This window comes from Mus musculus, chromosome 7, assembly GCF_000001635.26.
Source record: "Mus musculus strain C57BL/6J chromosome 7, GRCm38.p6 C57BL/6J".
Lineage (NCBI taxonomy): Eukaryota > Metazoa > Chordata > Mammalia > Rodentia > Muridae > Mus > Mus musculus.
The window spans coordinates 30,457,823-30,477,534 of record NC_000073.6 but is presented as its reverse complement, the minus strand read 5'-3'; the positions used below and the strand labels follow the sequence as shown (position 1 = coordinate 30,477,534).

The window sequence follows — 19,712 nt, the reverse complement described above, 5'->3', positions numbered from 1 at the left end:
TTTAAGGACAATATATTACAGCCGTTCTGTACCGACAGTAGCAGTGGATTATAGTGAATTAGCGTTTCATAGTGCGTATGTTCCTTTAGTGTGAACTACCAACTTGTTGAGTGAATTAAAAAGATGCCTTGGGGGCTGGTGAGATGGCTCAGTGGGTAAGAGCACCCGACTGCTCTTCCAAAGGTCAGGAGTTCAAATCCCAGCAACCACATGGTGGCTCACAACCATCCCTAACGAGGTCTGACTCCCTCTTCTGGAGTGTCTGAGGACAGCTACAGTGTACTTACATATAATAAATAAATAAATTAAAAAAAAAAAAAAAAAAAAAAAGATGCCTTGGGTAGGGAAAATTGTCACCAAGCCTGGCACCAGGCACACACAGAATGCACGTTCATGCAAACAGGCAAAAACATCCACATGTGTAACATGTTTAAAAATGTAAATGATATTTAAAAAAATGAAAATCAAGAACGTCTTTAAATAGAAGAAACAAATTTGAAAAAAAAAATGGTTTATTCTCTGTTGGCGTTCTATAGTAGAGGTATAAATTAGAGTTAGAGCAAGGGAAAGTAGTAGTTTGTGTTTTAGCATTCAAAGGTCAGACTGTAATGTAAGGAGCATGTGTGGTGGGGCGGGGCGTGCGCAGAGGCTGCAGATTGGGAAAGCCCTGATATTCCATCAGAGGAAGACAGGACAGGAGGTATACTGGGCTAAGCAAACTGAAGCACCCTGAGGATATTTCCTTTACATTTATGCCAGAATATCGCGTTGTCCAAAGAGCATGTCAGATATGTCTCTTCCCTTAATCTTCACAACCGGGCTGAGAGGAACCAACTTTCAAAAAAACAGGCAGAGAGCTCTGGGAGGAAAGCCTATAGCTGGGGTGATGGCGCAGCCCTGAAATCCCCGCACTCACAAGGGGAGGGCTAGCCTGGGCCACTCGGCACATTTCCAGGCCAGCTTGGGCTGCAGATTGAGATCCTGTCTCAATAATCAAACGACAAAGGGACAAATAAAAACTGCTTTCAGAAACTGAGATGTTTCCTTGAGTCTACAAAAGTGGTAGGTAAGCTTCGGGCTTCTGTGAACTAAGTCACGTCCTCCTATTGGATTTCCGTGCACTCACTGGTCAGTTTCTTGTGGTGCTGGGGATTGACTTTTGCATCTGAGTCAAGAGCTCTACTGTGTAGCCACGCCCCCAGCCCCTCACTGGGGGATTCTAGGCAAGGGCTCTACTGTGTAGCCACGCCCCCAGCCCCTCACTGGGGGATTCTAGGCAGGGGCTCTACCACTGAGCCATGCCCCCAGCCCCTCACTGGGGGATTCTAGGCAGGGGCTGTACCACTGAGCCACGCCCCCAGCCCCTCACTGGAGGATTCTAGGCAGGGGCGCTACCACTGAGCCACGCCCCCAGCCCCTCACTGGAGGATTCTAGGCAGGGGCTGTACCACTGAGCCACGCCCCCAGCCCCTCACTGGAGGATTCTAGGCAGGGGCTGTACCACTGAGCCACGCCCCCAGCCCCTCACTGGAGGATTCTAGGCAGGGGCTGTACCACTGAGCCACGCCCCCAGCCCCTCACTGGAGGATTCTAGGCAGGGGCTGTACCACTGAGCCACGCCCCCAGCCCCTCACTGGGGGATTCTAGGCAGACACTCTTCTGTTGATCCACACTAACATGTGCTCTACCACTGAGCTATATCTCTAATCTCATGGATCATTTTCAAAGAATGTGCGTGTGTTTTCAAAGTTACTGTGTGTAGTGACCTAGACCATCTATAGTATTCCCTTAGAATCCTCTTTGTGTCTGTGAATCCAGAGTCTCTGTCTCTCTGTCTCTGTCTGTCTGTCTGTCTGTCTGTCTCTCTCTCTCTCTGACAGCTTTGTTTTAATTTTGTGCATATGAGCGTTTTGTCTGCATGTATGTCTGATTACTACATACATGTCTGGTGCACTGCCTCCTCTCCAGGCCAGAAGAGGACATCGGATTCCTTGCAACTGGAGTTACAGACTGTGTGAGCACCATGTGGGAGGTGGGAATTGAACCCCAGTTCCCTGGAAGATCAGCTAGTGCTCTTAGCTTCTTAACTATCTCTCTAGCCACCTCTCAATCTTTCTTTTTTCAATCATTTTGGGGGGGGTTCTTTTGTTTGTATTTTTTGTTTTTTGAGGCAGAGTCTCACTATGTACCCTGGATAGCCTGGAATTCACTGGGTAGACAGAATGGCCGAGAACGCACAGAGATCCACCTGGCTCTGCTGGGATCAAAGGTGTGCACCACAGTACATAGGTCGATTTTAAGACTTCCCAGTCTCTGCAGCAGAGCTGGCTTTCAGTTTCATTGATTTTCCCAGTTGGACTCTGCTCATTCACTAGGACTCTGCCCCTCACCTTTTTATCTCCCTCCTGCTGTTGGATTTGCGTTTATCTGCTTCTGCTTCTGCTAGTTTTGCAGGATGGAAACATTCCCTCCAAAGCCTAGTTTGTGCATTGTTTGTCTTTTACAACTACTCACTGATTTTCTGTGGGTGGGAGCACATGTGGAGGTGAAAGTTCAACTTGCGGGAGTCACTTCTCTCCTTCCATTATGTGAGTCCCGGGAATTGAACTCCAGCCATCAGGTTTGGCTGCAATCACCTGTACCCACTGAACCATCTCCATTTCTGTTTTGTTTTTTTTCTTAATCTAATAAAAAAATGTACTTAATCTATGAGCTGCCTTCAACACGCTGTCTCATCTGTAAATAGGAGAAATAACAGTATCTATTTTGCTATGCCATCCCACAAGATGTCAAAAACCAAACCAAACCAAAACCAGTAACAACAGCAACACAACCAACAATAATAAAAAAACTCTACCCTACCCAAGATTGCCTCTTCCCACCTGGGGTAGTGATGGAGACCTGGATCCCCTTGTCCGTCAATCCACTGTCCCCCAGGGCATTGCTGGCCAACAGCCAGATCCTGTACCGTGTAGAAGGCTTCAGCCCAGTCAGTGTGAAGGTGGTGGCCTGTGCAGGCAGGACATCCATGTAGAGGAATCCTGGGCTCTCGAGGGCCTCATACCTGCATGGCGAGAACAGTCAGCTCAGCCAGGCGTCCATCTCTGTGGTTCGCCCCACTTCACCAGCCTTGGCGGAGGCCTCACCTGATTTGGAACCTCTGAGGCAGACCCCCATCAAAGCCAGGTTTCCACTCCAGTCCTACCGAGTGAGGGCTCACGCTCACAACCTTCAGCCCCAGTGGAGGGTCAGGACGGCCTTGGGGGAGAAGGGATGGAGAGTCAGGGGATGCAAAAGGAGTCTAGAACTTTCCTGTCGGAGTCTCCTGAGAACAGTGGTTGGTTCTCTCTATTCACAGTGGCTGTGCTCAATGAGTTCTTCTCAGTGGCTAATAGCAAGAGCTGCTCTTCCAGAGGACCAAGGTTCAGTTCCCAGCACCCACACGCAGCTCACAACCTGTGGGTATCTGGCACATGAGCAGTTCACAGATACACATGTATGTACAGCACTCATTCACTAGAAAGTGGTTTTAAGTTCACCTGGAGCCCTGGCTCTGAGAAACGCAAGGCTTGCTTCTGGTGAAGTGCTGGTGCGGCCAGTCCTCACCACGGCATTCTCTCCCAACACTGTTTGCTTGTTTGAGACAGGGCCTCTCTGTGGAGCCAGGCTGGCCTGGAACTCACAGACATCTGCCTGCCTCTGTCTCCCCAGGGCTGGGGCTAAATATTTTATGTATTTATTTGTTTGTGTGCACATGATTTGTGGAGGTCAGAGTAAAGCTTGAGGGAATCAACTCTCTTCTTTCATCATGAAGGTTCCAGGGATGGAACTCAGGTCTGAAGCCTGGAGCTATCTCATTGGACCAACTGATTTTTAAACTCCATCTATCTATCTATCTATCCATCCTTCCATTCATCTGTGTGTCTATCGTTTGTCTGTACATCCATCTATCTACTATCTATCTATCTATCTATCTATCTATCTATCTATCTATCTATCTATCTATCCATCCATCCATCCATCCATCCATTTATATGTCTGTCCACTATCTTATCTATCTATCTATCTATCTATCTATCTATCTATCTATCTATCTATCTATCTATCATCTATCTATCTATCATCTATCTATCTATCTATAGACATGTTTCTTCAGGTTAGCCTAGATCATTTTGATCCTCTGGCTGCATCCTCCCAGCTGCTGAGATGACAGGCATGTGCCACCCAGCTGCTGAGGTGACAGGCATGTGCCACCCATACATTTTTGCTTTAAACATATTTCTGTTTTTTTTTTTAACAAGCCACCTTATTTAATAGATGTTGCTGATTCACTAACATTGAAAACATGGCCGGCAGGAGGAGGCTGACAATATGGTTTAGTGGGGTAGAGTGCTCACTTAGTATACACAAATGCCTGGGTTTGATCCCGGCCCCTCCTGAGCCCAGCATGGTGACAGACACCTGCCATCCTGGTTGCAGAGGTAGAACAGGAGGACCTGGAACTCAAGGCCAGTCTGAGCCTGTGGGACCGCCATCACTCTGACTTGCCCTTCAGCAAAGTTTACTCAACACAGACAAATTCTTCCTTGAGGTGTATCATAACATTCTCCCCTTTTTTTTCTTTTAAAGATTTACTTGTTTTGGGCTGGAGAGATGGCTCAGTGGTTAAGAGCACTGACTGCTCTTCCAAAGGTCCTGAGTTCAATTCCCAGCAACCACATGATGGCTCGTAACCATCTGTAATGGGATCCGTTGCCCTCTTCTGGTGTGTCTGAAGAAGGCTACAGTGTACTCATAAACATAGAATAAAAGAATAATTCTTTTAAAAAAGATTTACTTGTCTTTTGCTTTATGTTTGTGGATGTTTTGCCTGCATGTATGTGCACCAAATGCATGCAGTGCCTGTGGAAACCTGAAGGGGGCAGCAGATCCCTGGGAATTAGACTCACGCATGCCTGTGAGCTCACGCCCAGTGCCTGCCAGAAACTGATCTCCAGACCTCTGCAAGAGCAGCCAGGGCTCAGCCATCTCTACAGCCCCTATAAACTTCTTGAACTTAGGAACGTGACAGAGCATTTTAGCCTTCTGTTTGGGGACTACTTAGAATTACAAAAATAACAACAAATGAGAATCAAAAAATCCACAGTCCTAAGTAAGTCACAGAAAGGACACTTATTTACAGCGTGACCCTAGGACAGCAGGGCAGAATGTCACTGGGTTCACCATCAATATGAACATGCCCTTTAGTGGACTCACATTACATCTCTCTTTGGTACATGGCTTTTCACGACCACAAAAGTCCCATGCGTGTGGGGGGGGGGCATGGTGGTGCACACCTTAAATACAAGTGAATGGGAGGCAGAGGCAGGTGGATCTCTGTGAGTCTGAGTATAGCCTTGGCTACATAGTGAGTTCCAGGCCAGCCAAGGCTACATAGTGAGACTCTAATTAAAAAAATAAGACAAAAACAAAAAGGGTTCACACACAGACACACAGACAGACAGACAGACAGACAGACAGACACACACACACACACACGCACACGCACACACGCTTTTGCCCCATCCTCACATCCTTAGTAATGACACCCTGAATAACATTCCCAACCACACTCTCAAGCCATGTGCTTCTAATAGAAATGGTCTCACTCCTAGTAGGAGGGACATGTGACAAAACCATGCCAATCGCTACGAAATGGAAGTGAGGCCATTGAGATACAAATGCAATATTTCCACACAGTCATTAGAAGAAAAAGAGCTGAATTCCCAGGCTAAGGGATAGGTCAGTAATAGGGAACGGACCCAACATACACAAGGCTCTGGATCTGACATCCTGAAACCCCCTCCCCTTCCCAGCCCCAGAAAAAAAACCCAGCTAGGCCTGGTGGTTCTCAACTGTAACCCAGCCCTTTGGAGATTAAGGCTGAAGGGTCACCATTTTGAGGCAGGTTTGGCTACGGAGCAAGTCTGAGGTTAGCCTAGGCTATATAGTAAATCTGAGGTTATCCTGGGTTATATAGCAAGACCTTGTTCTAACAAAACAAAACTCCATTCCTATACATTAACACCTCTCAGCTATCAGAAACACTTCCTGGCTTTGGGCAACCAGGATCTTGGCAGGTGACCCAAGTACCTGACCCCCACCATCCTCCCAGCCACAGGTGACCCAAGGACCTGACCCCCACCATCCTCCCAGCCACAGGTGACCCAAGGACCTGACCCCGCCATCCTCCCAGTCATAGTTGACCCAAGGACCTGACCCCCTGCATCCTCCCAGCTGTTCCCATCGTACTGATGCTGACGAGCTGGATGTTGGTGTGGTCTGAACCAAGGGCATTGGTGGCTGTGCATTTGAAGAGGGCATAGTCCTGGGCTGCAGACACATTAGCAATGGTCAGGAGGCTGCTGTGGACCACACCCTGGTGGTACTTGTGCTCTGTGTACCTGGAGAGGGGGCACAATAGGTCTCAGAAAGGGAAACCAAGGCTGGATAAGTGGGCCGGAGTGAGAACTGAGTAAACTCAGGTTCACCTGGGGTCTTGGAGATCCAGAGGGACCCCATTTTTGGTCCAAGTGAAGTCGATGTTGGGGACCCCCCGGGCACGGCAGTGGAGTGTGGCTGAGCTGGTGCTGTCCCCAGCAGCAGCCACTTTCGTCAGGGGAGTAGGATGATCCACCTGGGGGGCAACTGGGATGGGTTGAAGGATCACCATGATGCCGAGTGCTGATGCGTGTGAGAGCAGTGGGTTATGGGCAGACCTCGAAGTTACCCACATCGGACAACAAGACGAACCAGTCCTCTGGCTGCGGGAGCCACCCCGTTGTCCACGATGCACTGGTAAGCGCCAGCCTGGGACAGCTTGGCCTGGCGAATCCGCAGACGCCCTGTGGATCCCTTTGACATCTTCTCCATGTCGTCCAGGTTCAGTTCCTCCTCGTCTTCCCCCTAGCATCCCAAGACACAGGAGCTTGTCCCCAAGTCTGTCCTCAGATCAACCCTCAAACTGTGTCTCATCTGTCCCTTCAACCCTCTTCCACAAAGGTAAGGAAGTGGGACTGTTTCTTGTTATCCATCCAACCATTGATTTAATCCATCCATTCATCCACCCGTCCAGTCAATCACCCATCCCTAATGTCTGTCTAAACATTCATGCATGAAGCCAGGATGGTAGCACTGGTTCATCTAGCCATCTGTAGACTGCAGCTTAGTGGTAAAGCCCTGGACATCTCAGGCACACACACACACACACACACACACACACACACACACACACACACAAGCTGAGCTGCATGTAATGGTCCATATGCACTTGGAAGGAAGAGGCTAGAGAATCCCAAGTTCAGAGCCAACCTGGGCTACATAGCAAGTTCTAGGCTAGCTTAGACTACAGGTGAAAATCCTCTCTCAAATATAAATGTCCTAGAATGGTGGCACAGGCCCGTCATCCAAGTTCTTGGACCTTGGAGTGAGAAAGGTCAAAAGTGAGTCAAAACCTAGGGCAGTCTCTGCCACAAAGCATGCTTAGGGCCAGCATAGGTTATACCACTAGTGGGTCTCAACCTGTGGGTCACAACCACTCTGGGGACGAGGTCAAATGACCTTGTCACAGGGTCTCATACCTGACATCCTGCATATCACATACTTGCATTGTGATTCACAACAGTAGCAAAATAACACTTATGAAGTAGTAATAAAATAATTTTATGATCTGATAAAATGGACCAGTCCTCTGGTCATGGGAGATGCCCCACTGTCTACAACGCACTGGTAAGCGCCAGCCTGGAACTGTATTAGAACCATGAAGAACTGTATTAAAGGGTCACAGCACTAGGAAGGTTGAGAACCCTGCATCAAACCCTCTCTCAAAAACAACAGGAGCTGGAGCAATGGTCCAGAAGTTAAGAGCACTGGCTGCTCTTCAGAGGACCCGGGTTCAATTCCCAGCAACCACATGCCAGCTTACAGATGTCTGTAATTCTAGTTCCAGATCTGACACCCTCACAAAGACATACATACATGTAAAACACCAATGTATAATTAATAAACAAACAAACAAACAAACAAACAAATAAAATCAAATAAAAAACAATGGACCTTGAAGATGGCTCAGTGGGTGAAGACACCTGTGGTTGAACCTAACAATTTGACCTCTTGACCTTCATATCCATACTATGGCACGTTTGCACTACACACACACAGAAAACATACACACAACAAATAAATTTAAAACAACCACAACAAACAGCAAAACAAAAAACCAAATCTATCTTTCCTCCCATTTACCTTCCCACCAACTCAATCACCAGCTCAATGAACGAACCTTTGTCTTCTTCCTTTATAGTTTAAAAATATTCTTTATCATTAGTTTTGTGTGTGTATATATATATGTGTGTATGTGTGTATGTATGTATTATGTATATATGTACAATACTGTATGTATACATGTATGATGATGATTGTGTAACTATGTATACATATATGATGATGTGTGTATGTATCTATGACAATGTATATATATATGTATGTGTGATGATGTATGTGTATGTATGATGATGATGTATGCATGTATGATGATGTGTGTATGTATGAATGCATGTATGATGATGTGTGTATGTATTATGATGATGATGTGTGTATGTATTATGCATGTATGATGATGTATGTATGCATGTATGATGATGTGTGTATGTATGCATGTATGATGGATGTATGCACAGATGATGATGATGATGGTGTGTGTGTGTGTGTGTGTGTGTGTTTGTGTGTGTGTGTGAGTGTAGGCACATGTGCAAAGCATTCAAGTGAATAACTTGAAGGTCAGTTTGTTCCTTCCACCCTGGGTCCAGGGACTGAAGTCAGGTCACCATGTGCACACAGCACTCTTACCCACTGCACCACCTCACCCACCCAATTTGTCTTCCTTCCAGAAACTGAGCCATCCATCAGGCAGTGCTCTGCTCATTCATGCTGTTTTTCACTCCTCCATGTCCACATTCATAAATATGTATACTGCTTATACACACATACATTTATAATGCATATACATATATGTATGTATGTATGATGAAAGTTATATATGATATATATCATATACATCATGTGTATGATACATGTATGTATGTATGTAGGAATATCTACCACAGACTTCCTTCCACTCACCTGCCGGTCTTCTCATCCTATTTGTCCACCCTTTAATCAAGCATGGAGTCGCCCATCCTATTTTCTGTTTTTTCACTTATTTTTTTACTCATCCTCCAACTTTTCATTCCTTCATGCACCCATTTACACACACACACACACACACACACACACACACACACACACACACACACACTATTCACTCATTCACACATTCACCTGCCATTCAACAAAATCAGTTCCCAGAAGATACCCTGACCTGTACAGTCACACATGGCTTCACACAGTGCAACATCCACTTCCAAGGCGCTAGCAACCCGGAGACTGCATCTTCCTAGCTCAACCTCCGTCCACCAAAGGCTAGGTGCTTACCAGTCTCTCCCAGCTGAACATCTCTGGGAGGATGGGATTGGCATCGACGGTGCAGACTATATCCACAGAACCCCCAACATTCACCTCAGTAGGGTCCTTCAGGGCACGGATGGTGGGAGCATCTATTGGGAGATAGGTGCTTGATGAAGAAACTTAGCGGGTGAGGGGGGACAGATCTCAGGGAGGAGGAGTGTCTTTCAGGTGTCCAGAATAGTATGGAGGTGGGTACAGCTTGCCCTTTATGGAAGAGAATTCTCAAGATAATAAGCCTGTCTTCATCGTTGTGCCTCTGTGATTATTAGAGTCTGGTATGTGCGCTGGGGGGCGGGGGTATACCAGAACTGTGCTGGGGTGGGGTCAAGAGAACTTGAATGGGCGTGTCGTCCACAGTAAGGAGCAACTCTTGGGAAACCCTAGTTTTCCGGGTTTCTGAGGGGGCTCACAATGCACGTCCAGCTTCAACAGCGCCTCGGCGGTGCCCTCCGAGTTCTGGCAGTGTAGCTGATAAAAGCCATCGTCAGCTCGGGTTACATTCCACAGCTGCAGTGCCCCTCCAGACAGGATGCGGTGCCGGGGACCCCCAGCTGCGGAAGGAGTGGGTCAGGAGCCTGGAAGTCCCGCCCAGCCTCCTGAATCTGAACCCTCCTCCAGGCCCACATCCTACCTGGGCTGAGGCGGTAGCCTCGGAAGGTCCAGTTGAAGGCCTCGGGGGCGGGGTTAGCAGACACGGACACAGGCAGCAGTGCCTGGCCCTGCTCCACCACGGTCACTGCCCGCACTTGCTCTCCCAGGAACTCTGGAGGGTCTTCAGAGGGGGCGACCCAGGAAGTCAAGAGTCGGTAAAGTTAAGGCACAAGTTCAGGGGTTAAGGTTAGGGTCGAGGCCAGGACTAGGGTGGTGGACAGGACAATTGTTAGAACTGAGATCTGGGACAAGGCTCTGGATAGAAGCTAAAACCTGGTAGGATGGTTCAACTGGTAAGATTACTGCCAAACCCGAGTTCAGTGTCGGGAACCCTCAAGGCGGAGGGGTGAGATCCAGCTTCCTTAAATTGTTCTGTGAGACTGGGCGGCGGCCACAGTGCACGCCTTTAATCCCAGTACTTTGGAGGCAGAGGCAAGCGAATCTCTTGTGAGTTCGAGGACAGCCTGGTCTACAGAGCTAGTTCCTGGACAGTGAGGGCTTCACAGAGAAACCCTGTCTCCGAAACCTAAACCCCACAAAAAACAAACAAAATGTTTTTCTTTTGTTTTCTGACCACCTGCTCACCATGGCCCAGACATGAGGGAACACACACAATAATTAGATGTAATTTAAAAAAATCCAAGTGGGGTGTGGTGAGGCATGCCTTTAATCCCAGCTCGTGGGAGACAGAGACAAGTGGATCATTTGTAAGTTCCAAGCCAGCCAGAGCTGTTCAGTCAGATACTGTCTGAAAAAACAAAAACAGCAGAACAAAATACGCAAAGCCAGATATGGCCTTACAGGCTTGCAATCCCAGCACTTCAGAGGCAGTAAACTTTAGAGTTCAGAGACAGGAGGATTGCTGCAAGCTCATGACTTTCCTACTCTTCATATCAAGTTCCAGGTCAGTCAGGACTATTTTAAAACTTTTAAAATTTAACAATTGAGAAGCTAAGATCCAGTTTTGAGGGGAGGAAAAAAAAGATAGCAGCGAGTGCCAAGCTGAGAGTGGAGAGCGTGGATTGGAACTGCTGACAGCCGGAGATCAGGATGAAGGCTAGGAAAGTTACAAACTCGGTAGAGGTCAAGGTGAAGACTCCAGTAGCTGCCGTCTACAGGGGATGGTGCGAGAGGGGCTGTGCTAGGCCTGCGCACTTACATAACACGTTGAGGCGGTAGAAAGAGCTCACGGTTTCACGAAGTGCCTCGCTGTGGGCCCGGCAGGTAACCCGGTGACCGTGGTCTCGGGATGACACCCGAAGAAAAACACTCCTGGATGCAGCGGAGCCTTTGAATGGGGCGCTCTGGGGTTTTGCAGCCACGTCGTCCAGCCTGTGCAAGTTTGAGAAAATGGGTGAGGACCCAGCTGGTCCCGGAAGCTTAGGGCACCGAGGGAGCAGACTGGGGCGGGGGCGGGGGTAACTGAACATGGACGGGATAGGGTTTCCTATAAACTCACCTCTCTCCTTCCTTGTCCAAAGACAAGTTAACTGGAGGGTTGCTGCTGATGCTGACGCAGGTCAAGTTCAAGGCGTCGCCTGGGCGCAGTGCGGACGAGTTGGCCAGGATGGTCAGGTTTGTTGGGGGGACTTAACGGATTAGAGATTCAAAGGCTGAGGAACCTGAGCTACAAGGGTCTACACCGCCCCCTCTCCAACACTCGCCACCCGCTGGGCCTGTGCGCTCACACTGCACCACCAGCTGCGTAGACGCACTGAGCTGACCCGCCTTGCAGGAGAACTTGGCTAGGTTGTCCGGCGGGCCTATGATCAGCACCAGCTCGCGGGAGAAAGTGCTGCCGGACTTCTCCACACTGCCCAGCTGCACACGCCGGGGCTCCTGAGACTGCCGAGGATCGTTCACCGGGCGCGAATCCTGAGTATCCAAATAGGGTGGGTGGCCGTTAGCCCAGAGAGGGCCTTTGTGTGATGAAGGTGCCCTTCTCAACAGCGGCAGCAGGAGTAGGGTCTGAATTTGGGTATCCCTAGTTCTAGCCTCTCCTGCCTGCCTTGGTAGTCTTGGGATCTTTTGTCCATTGTGCACCGCGCCCCCTATCTCCACCCCCACACCTACACACACCACCTACCTCCAGCCCCCCACCCCACCCCCACCTCTCCAGCCCTTTGCTTGCTGCAGGTACCACACCCCCAAACCCAGAACTGTGATATTTACAGAACAGGAAACTCCCTCGGAATTCCCAATACTCTTTCCCTTTTCTTTGCCTCTGTTGTTTTTGCCTTGTTTTGCTTGAGAGGGGATCTCATGTAGCCAGGGTTGACCACAGAGTGAGTCCTCTAAGCAGCCTAACCGAGGATAACCTTGAACTCCTGACCTTCCTGCCTTCAGCTTCCAAGTGCTAGGATTACAAAAGGACTGACTCCCCACAGGTGTGTTTCTTAAAAATTCCCGTCTTCCGCAGGTAAGGCTGTGCTTCCAGAGGATCAGGGTTCAATTCCCAGCACCCACATGGAAGCTAACAACTTACTGTAGCTCTAGTCCTAGGGAACCTGACACACTCTTCTGACCTTCTCAAGGCATTAGGGATGAATGTGGTTCACAGACAAAACATACATGCATATTAAAATTAATAAATAAGAATTTAAAATTTCAAAAACTTTCCACTCTCCCTCCAAACTTCTCGAACCTTTTCCCTAATTCCAATATTAACCCTTAGATATCCCTGCCTCTGTCTCTGCCTCTTTTTCTGCCTCCTTCATCTCTCTGTCCCCCGTCTCTGTCCCTCTCCATATCTTTCTCTTCCCGCCCTTCATTCTTTATTTTTCTTAACATTAGCTTTAATGTGAATGAATTTTCTTTACTATGAATGGAATTATAGTTACTTTATCTCTAGAATTTTCTATTTTGACCCAAAGTTCCTTTTTTTTTTTAATCCTGGAATTATTTTTCCAGAACTTTCCTGGGGGTTCCATTAATTCTCATGGCATTTGTGACTTTCCATAATCTCTAGAGTTTTCCAAGAGATACGGGTGTTTCCACGTTCTGAGGGGGTGGAGAGGACAAGAGGATCAAAAGGCTGAGCAGGGTTTTAATCCAGGCAGAGTCGGGTGATCTCTCTAAATTGGAGACCAGCCTGGTTTACATAATGAGTTCTAGGCCTGCCAGGACTGCATCCTGAAACCCTTCCTGGATCAAAAACAAACAGAATTCAAGGCCAGCCTAGATGACATAACATCGTGTCTTAGGAAAGCAAATGAGAATGAGAGGACAGCTCAGTCAGTAGAGTGTGAGTGGTTTTAGCTCTCTCTCTCTCTCTCTCTCTCTCTCTCTCTCTCACACACACACACACACACACACACACACACACACACACACACACACACACAAGCAGATAAACAGGAAGAAAAAAGGGAAAAGAAAAAAGACAGGAAGGGCGAGAGAGGAAGGTCTCATGCCTTTCCTTTCTTGCTTGGCCCCTACCTTAAGCCAGGTGAGGGAGGGCTCTGGGTTGCCTCCAATGGCCAAGCATACCAGCCTCACCCGAGTTCCAGTCCGGATGCTCTGCCCCTCTGGGGGTCCCTCAATCCACAGCTTCTGGGCCGGGTCTATTGAGAGATGGTGAAGAGACACATTTACATCTGAAGAGAGACGTTTTCATCTGGGCTGGATCCTCAGGGTGAGCTCTGTGAAGCCTGAGGCCTCTTCGGGCTCTGGGTTAAGGCTCACATTTTACATTCAAGGTGAGTGACTTCTTGAAGGTCTCCTTGCTGAAGGCATCACTGAAGGCTTCGCAGGTGAGGGACAGGCCATTGTCTTCTCTCTTCACCAAGAGTGTCAGATTGGACATGGAGATGTGGCCACCATGCAGGCCCTAGCAAGGAGTGAGCTTCAGATTTACGGCCCGAGAAGCCCCCACTCACGGTAGCAGAGGCCTGGGTCCACCAGACCCTACCAAGGACACATGAAACTTTCCCATCCCCCCTCTATAAGACCCAGGAACTGGAGCCTCAGTCTGGGCTCCGCAGGGCCCAAAGCCTCAAGGGATGTCAAACTGCAATCATGTACATCCTCACATCCATGACTGTCTCATCCGTGGGCAGCAACTGCCGTCCACCCAACCACCATCGCAGCAGGACCCGTGGGCGACTGGACTTGGTAAGGCAGCAAAGGGTCACATTTTTGTTCTCAGACTGTGATGTAGATCCCAGGATGGTAACGGCACTGGGGGGAACTGATGACAGACACACCAAGGAGAGATGGGAATTCAGGCCAGGGTCTTCAACCCAGACAGATGGGGGGGTAGGCTGACAATGAGGTCTTTGACATAAGATTGGCCGGATATGAAGGCACATAAGGCCGTCTGGGAATGGACTGAGAGAAAGAGGGTGGGACTCACAGGTGACCTGCAGAGTGATGCTTCGCTCCTGGGTCTCTGCAGACACACTGTTGTAGGACTGACAGCTGAGCCGAGCTCCGTGGTCTTCAGGTCGAACGGTCATCACCAGCACACTGTGAGCCACTGCCTGGGCATGCTCTGTGCCCCAAGCTATGGACACTGGTTTACCATTCTGGACACAATGCAAACCATTCTGCGAACCTGGCTACGTCAGCATCGCTCCTTCCCCATGCCCCATGTCAGCCCTCCATCCTCACCTTCAGCCACTGCAGGGTCGCAGGTGGATTTCCACCTCTGGCTATGCAGGGTAGCTCCAGGTTCTCCCCTGCCCGTACATGCCCCTCATTCAGGCCTGGCCAATCAATGACAGGAGGTCCTGGGGGGACTGGAGAGCATAGACCACTCAGGGAGCCTGGGAAGCCCCCATCTACTCTTTCTGGGCTCCATAACTTGCTTTACTCTCCTCTTGTGGACAAGGGAGATGGCTCAGGAGGTCCTTGGCAACAAGCCCAACAACCTGACTTCAAGTCCACTTTGCAAGGACAGACTTAACTTCTGAGAGATGTTCTCGTGCATGCACACATGCACACAACAACAACAGCAGCAGCAATAACAACAATAACAAATCTTAGCTTTTCCTTGGCTGCTTGCTTTTTGTTTCCAGTGCTAGGTTTGGAACCTGGGTTTATGCTTACCCCAGGGTGGATTCTATGGCTGAGCTACAAAGTCCAGCCCTCAGTAGCCCAGGTTGGCCTTACTGACCTTCTGCCCCCACCTCCTGCGTGCTGAGATTATAGGTACAAAACATGGCAGCTGATGACAATGTCTGAATTTTCTACCATTCTTAAACCTCTCTCTATGCTCCCAAACCATTCTCTGTGCCCACCACTGCCCACCTTCCCCACTCACACAGGATATTCATGGTGAACGAAGCCTTTATGGGAGTGGCCAAGGCTGGGTTGGACCCCTCGCAGACTAGCAGCTGCCCATTATCTGAGCTCTGGGGTGTCACCCTGCCATGGAGAAATAGAAGTTTCTGGAGAGAGTTGTCATATGACGTATAGGGATCCAGGATGAAGACATGAAGTCCCAGGTCTTCACTTTCGGCTAGTCTCCATACTGATTTATTCTAAGATCTAGACACCCCTGGGAGAGATTTGGGGACTCAACGTGAGAGTTGGGGTGCCCAAGGTCCTTACCTAGGCTAAATACTTTTACTTAATACTTACAAACTGGGATTACCATCAAGAATTTTTGAGAGTCAAGGTAAAGAGTTGGGTCCCAGGTGCTTATACAACTCAAGTTTCCATGCTTGCATTATTAGGCTCTGAAAGTCTGGTGGGACAACCTGGAACACAGGGTATGGGAAGGGAACCGCAGCTTGCGCACCTGGCTTCGGCTTCCGTGAAGAAGAGTTTCTCCTCTGATCCCTCATTCACGCTGGAGGAGACATCCTCTACCGTGCGTCCACCTTGGGACAACAAGAAAGCTGGATAGAGGGACTTTGGGTTCTTTTCCAAGGTGGATGTAGAAGCATACCCTGGAAGTGCTTAGGGTGGACATAGCACCCCCATTCTTATTGGCGCTGGAGGACAAGAAGCTGGGGTGCCGGCTTGGACCTTCCACACATTCAGAACCCCCTGAATTCTGGGGTTCCCAGGGCTGTACCATGGTTTCTCCTTTCTCCCCAATGCCTTACAGCTGCAGGACATTGACATCCATAGCTCACTTGAGTGCTGACCCTCTCTCGCTACCCCAGATCAGCCATCTTGTTGTTTCCTGGGTGTCTCCCCACAGCATCTCCTTATCCAGCATATTACATTGGCCTCATTACCTGGGGTGGTAATATCTTCAGGGAAGACATATTTTGGGGGTCTCTTAGGAGGATACTTGGCAGGAACACCCTTCCCATCTCAGTGGTATTGGGGTGTCCCACCGGTTCACCCCCACTCACCCTGGATGAAGATGATGTCAGGTGCTGGCTTTGCATCCCCAGACACACAGGTGACCACATATTCCTGTCCAGCTACCCAGGTAACTGTGCTTCCTGCCTCAGGGGTTAACTGAAGCACCTTGGGGGAAACTGGTGGGAAAGAGTCTGGGGTAAGACACACTGTTGGGAGGTACATGAAAGGTTTGGTCAAGAAAATGAGACTGTACCCAGGGCCCAGGGTGGAGGACTCCCAGGTCTGAGGGAAGAGAGCTGGAGCCCAACTTGGTGGGTTCTGAAAGGGAGTCTCTCACCCGTACCTAGGATGGAGAGGATTACGCTGGGAGACACGAGCTCGGGACCCAACTCGGAGCGGCCGACTTGGCACTCGTACTCCGCATCATCGCTGAGGTCACAGGCTTCAATAAGCAGGTGGAACTCACCTGGAGATGGAGCCACCAAGGTCAGCGCCAGTGTCTCTGCCCTTGCCTTAGGATCTCAGGCTCTGACCTCTCACCTTTAGCACTGTCTCCTTCCAGGCTGTACCTTGGGAAGCCTGGAATCTTAGGGTTTGGACCCAGAAGCAGCCCATCCTTAGCCCACTGCACCACACTGCCGGGGGCCCTGACGCCACACCACAGCTTAACTGTCGACCCTTCCACCACAGTCAGGTTTTCAGATAGAGCCCAGAAGCCTCGAGGTGCTGAGGTGGGGACTGGCGACTGGGCCAGGCCTGGAGACACAAGAGATTGACAATAGGAGCCTATGGTGGCACTTGTGAGCCGTGCACTACAAGTCCAACATTCCACTCACCTGTGGTCAGCATTCCCGCGAGCAGCAGGGGAATCAGGTGGCAAGTTCTGTGCACTGGGCTTGCCCCGGGGCCTCTGACTGTGGCTTCCTTAGCTCCCATCACCAGCAGCTTGTTTGTTGCTGTCTTCCCTGAGCCTCTCTCTGTGTGCCCTGCTTTTCTGTTCTTTCAATCTCTTTCTAACTCGCCCTTCTCTCTTCCCTCCCTCCCTCCCTCCCTTCCTTCTTTCTCTTATCTTCCTACCATTGTCTGTGACTGTCGCAGTCTTTCTGTCCCGGCATCGCCTTTTCTGCCCTTTTCTCCCCCTTTCTCCCCCGTTAACAGTTCTTTCTCTGAGCTCTAACCCCAAGACCTTAAAAATGCCCCCTTCTCTTCTCTCTGTTTTTCTTTACTATCACCTCCCTCTCACCCACTCACAGGTACTCAAAGAGCACCGGCTGCTCTAAGTCCAGCAGGTTCACGAACCCAAAGCAGTCAGCCACAGCACTGAGCATTGCTTGGACCCAGTGTGAACTCATTCTGCTGCTTCCCCCAAGTCCTTCCTGAGTCTGCCCAGCCGGGCAATGAAATCCCCTGTCAGCACATGCCAGGAACATTCTTTGGTGCCTCCCCAGCCCGGGTGACCCCAAGGCCCCAGGAGAGCATTTCTGATCAGGGCCATCTCCAGCTCAGGATGGAACGCAGAGCTAGGCCTGTGTGCGTGGGAAGGCTACAACCCCCCCCCCCAGGACATCCTTGCTCTTTGCAGCCCAGACTGTGGCATGTACCGCACCCCTGCTGGTGAATATGCAGGAGTGTGTTGTTAAACCAAGAGAGTATGGGACAGAGAGAAGCCACTTCTGTGGGTATGGGTTTCAGAGTGTGCGTGTTCCAGGGGAGACGAGAGCCGATTTTCATCTGTGGACGTATTTGGAGTGTCTCATATGGGTGTGCACAGAGCATCCAGACAGTCAGCAGGACTGTGTCCGCAGACCTCAGTGTGTGGAAACCTGGTGTGCTCAGACGCAGATAAACATAGGGTGGGGGGTCCCTGGGAGCTGAAGCACCTGAATCCCTGGGCCATGTGAGGGCCTTCTGTTTCCTCAACTCCTCCATCTTCCCTTGTGTGTGTGTGTGTGTGTGTGTGTGTGTGTGTGTGTGTGTGTATGTCTTGCTAGGATGATTTATCTTCTTATTCTTCTCCACGTCTTTAATTCCATCTCCCCCCTCCTCCTCCTCCTCCATTCCTACCCCCTTCTCATTTTCTGTCACTCTTGCTGCCCCCTCTGTGTCTGGTCCTTGAATTTTAGAAGCATATGTTGACTGGCCTGCCCTCCCAACCTGGGTGCACAGATGAATTCGCCTGGGATAAGCCCCTGCTGCCTGCTTATCTCCTGCAGGAATTGCAACTGTTCTCTTTTGCCCCATATTCCCTACAAACCTCTCACCTCCCGGCTGCTTCTTCTCCAGGAGGCAGTCCAGGCATCTGGCCTGAGCCCCCCTCACAGCTCTCTACCAAGGGTGAGCCCTCTGGTCTTTCTTTCCCACCCAGCCCCATTATTGATTCATTACCCTTGGTCCACATTCCCATCTCCAAACCTATCAACACCTCCTGGGCAATGGATTGCATACAGACCAAGCCAGGGAGTCTGCTATGGGGCCTTTGCCAGATGGTATCTTTGGGGGCCAAGGTGTAGAGCTGTCAGTTGCTGGAGCCTTTAATTAGTGCAAACCTTCTACACTCACCTTTGGCTGTTTTCCTTCTCTGAATGCTCTGGGGATCCCAGGCTCTCCATTTTTCCATCCCGTGGCCCCAGAGTGCCAGGAAAGGGAAGCTGTGTCAGGTGTCTGGAAAAACAGCCTCTCACCTGACTTCCTCCCGGGGACTTAGGAGTCCTGGGCTCAAGTCTGTCCTATTTCAAAACTCAGAAGCCAGGAGTTCAGATTTAGGTGTGAGGCCTCCTAGGACTCTCTTTTCCAAGCCCCCAGCCTGCAATCCCTCCACTTCTACAGGACTCAGCACAGCTGTTCAGTCTGTTGGTTTTCCCATCCTCGGGGGCCCTAGGGGGTGAGTGAGAACGAGACTGGATGTCAAATCCAGTAGCTTTAAGACTTAAGACCAGACATTCTGAAACTGGCTCAACTCCACCACACTGCAGCCTGCAAGGCTTCTCAGCCAGCAGAGAAGTCTGAACTATCCCCCTGGGGCAAGTCCAACCCTCTGATATTTAGAAGTACCAGTCGGAGCCCCAAATGTCATTTATTTCTGAGAGGTCCAGGAATGTCAGACCCGGGGTCTCAGGCCCCCAACCTCCCCCCCTCCAGCCCCTTCAGTGAGCTCAGGGTCCCTCCCACCTGCTCTGCCAGCTGCGCTGCGTGGGAACGCCCAGCTGGGCTGCACCGGAGCTGTCAGGACAAGCTGTGCGGTTCCCAGCCTCCCTCCC

The 19,712-nt window shown here is 49.9% G+C and overlaps 1 protein-coding gene and 1 long non-coding RNA gene across 3 annotated transcripts in view; one reads left to right on the top strand and one right to left on the bottom strand.

Annotated features, from left to right (window-relative positions):
- The window catches only part of Nphs1 (nephrosis 1, nephrin), a 30,417-nt gene extending 11,089 nt beyond the window's left edge, over positions 1-19,328 (bottom strand). The window contains exons 1-22 of one of the 2 annotated variants that reach the window (XM_011250647.2): positions 19,015-19,328; positions 16,996-17,211; positions 16,799-16,921; positions 16,503-16,631; positions 15,938-16,019; positions 15,458-15,561; positions 14,806-14,933; positions 14,549-14,720; positions 14,226-14,383; positions 13,879-14,023; positions 13,633-13,757; positions 11,883-12,069; positions 11,654-11,783; positions 11,354-11,526; positions 10,175-10,315; positions 9,954-10,094; positions 9,511-9,632; positions 6,774-6,945; positions 6,531-6,687; positions 6,292-6,443; positions 3,147-3,258; positions 2,883-3,064 (exon numbers count right to left, since the gene is read on the bottom strand). In XM_011250647.2, the coding sequence (XP_011248949.1) occupies positions 2,883-3,064; positions 3,147-3,258; positions 6,292-6,443; positions 6,531-6,687; positions 6,774-6,945; positions 9,511-9,632; positions 9,954-10,094; positions 10,175-10,315; positions 11,354-11,526; positions 11,654-11,783; positions 11,883-12,069; positions 13,633-13,757; positions 13,879-14,023; positions 14,226-14,383; positions 14,549-14,720; positions 14,806-14,933; positions 15,458-15,561; positions 15,938-16,019; positions 16,503-16,631; positions 16,799-16,921; positions 16,996-17,211; positions 19,015-19,072 (3,109 nt within the window). In that variant the 5' untranslated portion in view covers positions 19,073-19,328. Of the gene's footprint in view, positions 1-2,882; positions 3,065-3,146; positions 3,259-6,291; positions 6,444-6,530; positions 6,688-6,773; positions 6,946-9,510; positions 9,633-9,953; positions 10,095-10,174; positions 10,316-11,353; positions 11,527-11,653; positions 11,784-11,882; positions 12,070-13,632; positions 13,758-13,878; positions 14,024-14,225; positions 14,384-14,548; positions 14,721-14,805; positions 14,934-15,457; positions 15,562-15,937; positions 16,020-16,502; positions 16,632-16,798; positions 16,922-16,995; positions 17,212-17,291; positions 17,478-19,014 lie in introns of those variants that run through there. The other variant, NM_019459.2, reaches the window with a different exon arrangement.
- Positions 11,944-15,371, top strand: Nphs1os (nephrosis 1 homolog, nephrin, opposite strand). Its single transcript, NR_004443.2, has 3 exons — positions 11,944-12,086; positions 13,893-14,307; positions 14,591-15,371. It is a non-coding gene; the product is annotated as a nephrosis 1 homolog, nephrin, opposite strand (long non-coding RNA).
- Positions 19,329-19,712: the final 384 nt, after the last annotated feature.